Source organism: Opisthorchis viverrini (assembly GCF_000715545.1).
Source record: "Opisthorchis viverrini unplaced genomic scaffold opera_v5_27, whole genome shotgun sequence".
NCBI classification, from domain to species: Eukaryota; Metazoa; Platyhelminthes; class Trematoda; order Opisthorchiida; family Opisthorchiidae; genus Opisthorchis; species Opisthorchis viverrini.
The window spans coordinates 1,428,014-1,433,989 of record NW_008751682.1 but is presented as its reverse complement, the minus strand read 5'-3'; the positions used below and the strand labels follow the sequence as shown (position 1 = coordinate 1,433,989).

General features: G+C 42.8%; 2 protein-coding genes across 2 annotated transcripts in view; one reads left to right on the top strand and one right to left on the bottom strand.

Moving 5' to 3' along the window:
• Positions 1-3,718: 3,718 nt before the first annotated feature.
• T265_02213 (hypothetical protein) overlaps positions 3,719-5,976 on the bottom strand; it is a gene marked incomplete at both ends in the record, with an annotated part of 5,296 nt that continues 3,038 nt past the window's right edge. The window contains 3 exons of the mRNA XM_009166401.1: positions 3,719-3,902; positions 5,770-5,832; positions 5,886-5,951. Of these exons, the coding sequence (XP_009164665.1) occupies positions 3,897-3,902; positions 5,770-5,832; positions 5,886-5,951 (135 nt within the window). The remainder of the gene's footprint in view (positions 3,903-5,769; positions 5,833-5,885; positions 5,952-5,976) is intronic.
• The window catches only part of T265_02214 (hypothetical protein), a gene marked incomplete at both ends in the record, with an annotated part of 2,740 nt that continues 2,580 nt past the window's right edge, over positions 5,817-5,976 (top strand). The window contains one exon of the mRNA XM_009166402.1: positions 5,817-5,870. Coding sequence (XP_009164666.1) covers positions 5,817-5,870 — 54 coding nt within the window. The remainder of the gene's footprint in view (positions 5,871-5,976) is intronic.

Below are 5,976 nucleotides of genomic sequence, written 5' to 3'. Positions count from 1 at the left end.
GTGCACTGCACCGAAATGGACTTGCCGCTGAACAATTATTATTTTTTATTGTAGTCATTAGAAACACATCTCTTAGGACCATTATCAAATGCGAGCGTCCTTCCTTCGGGTGGATTGATAGCTGTGCACCGAAATGGACTTGCCGCTGAACAATTATTATTTTTTATTGTAGTCATTAGAAACACATCTCTTAGGACCATTATCTCGCTAAATGCGAGCTATTTAGCTGACCAAGGAAGATACTGTTTCAACAAATGGAATTATTCGACTACTAACAGATGCGCAATGCCGATGGATTGAAACAACGATGAAACAGATGTATAAAACTTCTAGGCATACAGCGACTTCACTTAGGATGAAGGCTACCCTAGACTTGACTGTCATTGCGCTGTTGCAATGCGTCCATTCTTCGTTCCTTTAAAACTAACCGCGAAGCATTTACAGTAAGGCCATCTGACACCGCCGAATGCTTTCACCCTATCTTCACCCATCCGTCCATTCCACATATTTTCGAAATCCCTATTTCTCTAATCTCATCCAGTTAGGTCCGATGCACTAGCGTAGTTGCGAAGTATGCAGTGAAAAGCCCAATAGAAATGTGTTAAACGGAAATGTGAGTGGACATCCTAGTATGTGTATCGGTCATAAGGTGGAAAATGGGCCACAATCACAAAGAATGAGGACTGTTAGTGTTCTTTCACTTTTAGGCTCTAGTCTTTCAACCGAGGGTCATATGATTTCGGATATTGTTTTTGACGTAATCATGACATACCAATACGTAAATATGTTTGGTACACTCAAAAACGAACATAGAACTTGCTGTACTGAAAACTCCAAACATCCGATTGCCATTAGCCGACGGGAAGATCGCACCTAAAACATCCGGGGCATCAGTTGAACTACAATTTACCTACGATGAACAAACCAACTATAGCTACATCAACAATCACATTCCACGGACAGCTCAAAAACAGAAACGGGTTCTTGGGATGAACGACCAACAAAATCGGCGAAATCGCGCACTGCACCGGAAGCATGCGGAATGTTTAGATGAGCCACATTTTGTTGGTACGGCAAGACGGACAGAATCGGAATTCCTGACTGACTGATCGATCGGTTTAACAATAATTCCTTACGATTGAGTTCATTCCTTTGGACATCGCACACACATGTCCAAGCACTAAATGCCACGTCGTTTTTTTTCACGTGGAAATAAATATTCAGTCGCGCATCCATAACCAGACATGCGCAGTCTAATGTATTTACACAGTGTAGTTTTTGACACTACATTCCACAAAACATCCGTGCAACATTGATGGCAAGTGTATATCGTTTATAAATGACATTCCAGTGGAGTCAAGGAACGTCACATCTATACTCTGTGATGTTTACTACCATGCAAAAAGTATTCTATTACATGCACTGTTTATTCGACGCGTAAATAATAAGAAAACACCGATTTTCCAGAACCATTGATTGCTCTGCAAATAGGAACGAAAATCCTACTTTGGAAACTTTTGGATAATTCGGTGCGAATATTTGGGAAGCTTCTCTAATATGTGTGGACGGATCGCCATCTGGCATTGAAGAGGGACACGTTTACACTCGCTTGGGATCTCCCTGCGTTCCACAACAGGCCAGATCAACATGCTTTTGTAGGGTTAAAACCTGCTCTGCTTTATTCTTACGCGCAAGAGGTCTACGATCAAGTAAATCGGACGCAGAAAAAAACCAGTCCAAACGTTTGTCAGCATTCTTCAATGGGGCAACAGATGGCATACCCGGAAAAAATGTGTCCGTGACTGGGAAATTTAAATTTCGAAGATTGCTGACCGATGATCAAGTAAATGGAGGAGTGGACGCGAAAAATCGGTGCAGTATGCGTACGTGTACGCTGCACAGGATGGTTAGGTAGTTAAAATTGGGGTCCAAGGCGTACACAGTGTCACTAGAATATGGTGCAGCAATACTGACTTCGACGTCGCGTGTTTAAGTGAAGGAAGGTATACAGCAATGGAGTGAACATCTTCACGCCCCAAGAAGAACACCATTCAAAGCCTCGGACTGAGTGACCCTTAAAACTTTCTCAGTATTATAATGCTCCGCTTGAGTCTTTGTATTTTCTCTGAATAAAACTTAGCATTGGAATTTTCGCGACTTCACATCTAGTCCTGTTTCGAACAAACAATCTAATTTACGTCTTCATCGGCTGTAGAGTCTGATATCACCTTTGTAACCTATAAGCCCTGGGGATGGGCTATGAAACGATGGTCGACTATGCCAGTAGCTGCTCGCCTAACAGAAAAATCGCAGCTGTGACCATGTTGATCGTCCGAGACAATGTTTCACTTTTCTGCTTAATGATGATGATAAGTCATCGACCACAGACATTCTGACCTAACATCATCAGTATAGATAATGGGAAACCACAACGGCATGCATTTGAGAAAATGAAACCCGAATACACCGATCGGTGTTGGTCGTTTGAATACTCGCTGGTCTGCGAAGACCCTCACGGAATGCGCTCTACAAAACGAGTGTCGGCGCAAGGATGCTATGCTGCGTTCCGTAAGTAAACCTCTCAGTTAGGGCTATAACGTTACAAAAGGTAACTATACTACCATCCTTCAACACGCTCGGGTAATAGGACTGAAGAACCGGGCAGTCGGGAGAACAAATCTGCGGAATGATTTTCGGTGAACTGGGTGCCAGAACAACTCCCATTCATCAGTGTGGCCCGCTTGAGCACAGCTCCATAAGGCAGCAAGATACGTCACCAAAATATGCACACTCTGTTTTAAACTTTACCGCTTCTCACTATATTCAGCATCTTTTGTGATCTCGTGGCGTTGAATCACTGATGGACTAGCTTTGTTGAAACAGACAACTGAGCTACCTCCAGGGTCAATCGTATAGTGTACTCTCGTGTACTGCTCGGATAACATACCCTCATGCTTCCTTCGGGTGGTATGGGAGCTAGGCATCGACAGGCCGTTAGAGCTCAACGTACTTCCTGGCATGACCAGATATGGGTTTCCCTGCACAAAGCAACTCTAGAATTTTCGTCCAGACCGATGCGAAACGTTTCCGAAACCAGTCGATTCGTATTCGAATTTAATTACTTCATAATGAAGACGTTCACTTTCCAGGCATTTTTGTTAACAGCCGGGTGACTGTTTCCAGTGGCATATATAAGATAAATCTAGCGCTATGAAGATGTGTCTATGGCAGTTTTTTTCCTCAAATAGTGTGCACAAAAGCCTCTCTAGGTTTATGGGAGTATCTTCAGCTAGTCGCCATGTTTGACAAAAATGTGCTTACAATCTGTCCCGGTCCGTCATACACCCTTACAGTTTGTTGGGATACGTGCTCCACTCTTGAGCAACGATTAATTTGATCAAACTGACTGAACAGCAAGAGCTGACAGAGTTTTCCCTGAAATCATCACTCCAATATACCACAACCAACAAAGGGTCACTGAAGTTGTGTGCTTAAGTCTCAATTGTAGGCTCTCCTCTATCTGCTCTTCATGTTCCCGGTCTGCATACTATCGGCCTTCAAGTGTGGACGTATGAAACAGGTTTGTTAGCTTTGAATAATAAAGAAAAATAAAGTATGGAGGTTGGAGGGCTAGAAATGAAGTGCACTTAATTTAACGACCTAGGTAACTCAGTGAGGAATTAGTATCTCCAAACTTTTTATGGGAAAATAACACTTTAAAATTATGAATTTTTTTTTGTATTTCAAACCAAATTGTCTGAACGAACGAACAAAAGTATAAAAAGCAAATCATCACAACCTGTTAAGCTAATAGCGCCTTGAGCCTCAGGCCATACCGTATTTCTCAATGCACTTGGTTGCGGCTTCAATGTATTGTTTTTTGGCATCTTCCTTGCTCATACCTGTAGAGAGCCATGACGAAGACAAATACAGTACATAGTTCACGATCCGGATCGAAACACCGACTTTTCCAATCAAACCATAAATTTTCCGGGACACATTTGCAGGTTAGTAATACAACCTTACATATTTAATACCCTTTTGTACTTATCTAGAATGATCGTGCTATTTTGTACGGAATCGCCTCACGGCAAATTCCCACACAACCATATGACCAGGGTGTGCATTTCATGATAGGAAATAATAACGTACTAAAGCGACCGACACTTTCATCACCCCAGATAACACCAATCAGCTTGATTACATCAACCAACAATAAGTAGGTGGTCCTAAATGTTACATTTTAAGCGCCATATACATAATTAAAGGACATCCCATGAAGATTTTGCCAGTGCACAGTCTGCGAAAGGAGCGAATGAGCCAAATACATGCCCAGACTGTCTTGGTATTGATATATCGCGAAAGGAGAAAAACTAAATAATAGACAGAGCCGTAACACATACAATATTGTAAGATTCACAATCATAGTAACTTGAGTAATTAACATAGGAGCCACAGTTTAAGACCCCATGACCGAGAGTAAAAACAGGAAACCCAAGAATGGGGATCCTACAACGCCCGCACCATCATTTTATGGACGCTGAAATTGAACATTTAAGCATGCGCTTAAATCGTTGTTTGAAGAAAAGAGCTGAAGTCTGTACAACTCCCATACACCTACAATGTGGATAACAGACTGCACTCACAGGTCTATGGTGCACTGTGTTGAGCAACCGTCGATCAACAGAGATGAATGCGCCTTGACTATGGGTCGAAATTCAAGCGCGCGTCTTCGTTCTACTTGTATCTATATCTTACACTTTTTGAAGATGGATAGTTACCTCCTGAACCCAGGTACCTGGGACAGTATCCGCTCAGCCGAACGTTAAGTGGACATGGGGAATTTGGATTGCACAGACAACTGCCGACACAAAAGCTCGGCGACATTTTGGTTAGATGTGTACTCATATACTTCCGAAACCGAACGGATTCAACTTCCGCTCAATAACGTTAAGTGGACATGGGGAATTTGGACTGCACAGACAACTGCCGACACAAAAGCTCGGCGACATTTTGGTTAGATGTGTACTCATATACTTCCGAAACCGAACGGATTCAACTGTTCTCCGCTCAATATTCCGTTTCAAGTTAAGGAACCGAGTGGCCAAATGTCTTAGATGTTGGGCCTACTGTTATTGGCGGGTCGTTGTCCTCTTCCTGTTTCATCTACCTCTGGGTTTCTTGTGGACTAGATTGAACAGTCCTCCGGAGGTTTCACCGACTTTCTGGACGCACTAAGTCCACTTTTCAACACTGTAGTCTGGTGGTTATACGGGCAGTATTGTGACCAGAACGGAAAGGAAGGTGCTTCTAGAATCAAACCCAGTTGTAGTTTTCTCAAACATCCAAATGCTAAGTGCGGCTGATAGGATCGTCTCACAAACATAAATACCAGTAGAGCATGTCCTGTGGAGATCTTGGAACCCGTCACAGACAGATAAAAGGTCGGGAGGAATTCTTCTTGTTGTAACGTCACACTTAAAAGTCCACTAACAGCCCTGCATTTATACAGTTCCCGCCTTCAGTGTGCAACTACCTACCCCACCTCCCAAATCATCGGTGAACGAAACTGTGGCAGCTACAGCCATTGTACAACTAGTATGCGGTTCTTACAGCTGATCATGATGATGACGAGGATGATGAAAAACCAGTTTCTATGACGGCACACCCGAAATCAGTCATCCTCGACAACCGCAATATAGTCAGCTACAAAGCGGCTTTAAGACGATGAAAAATGCAATTAGGATCACTAGGATAAATGAGGCATACCTTTTCGTCCATTCCAAGCATTCCACTTCGCCTTCGCCTTGAAATCAATGAAAAAAGGAGCGGCTGAAAAATTGGAAATACGATTAGACCACAGCAATAAAGTGAATACTACTTACTTGTGTCGTTGTCACCTTCGTTAGCTTGCTTGAATAAGCCGTAAAGCTCCAGTAAATCATCGTCCCCTGGGCGACATTTAAGATGTTTCAC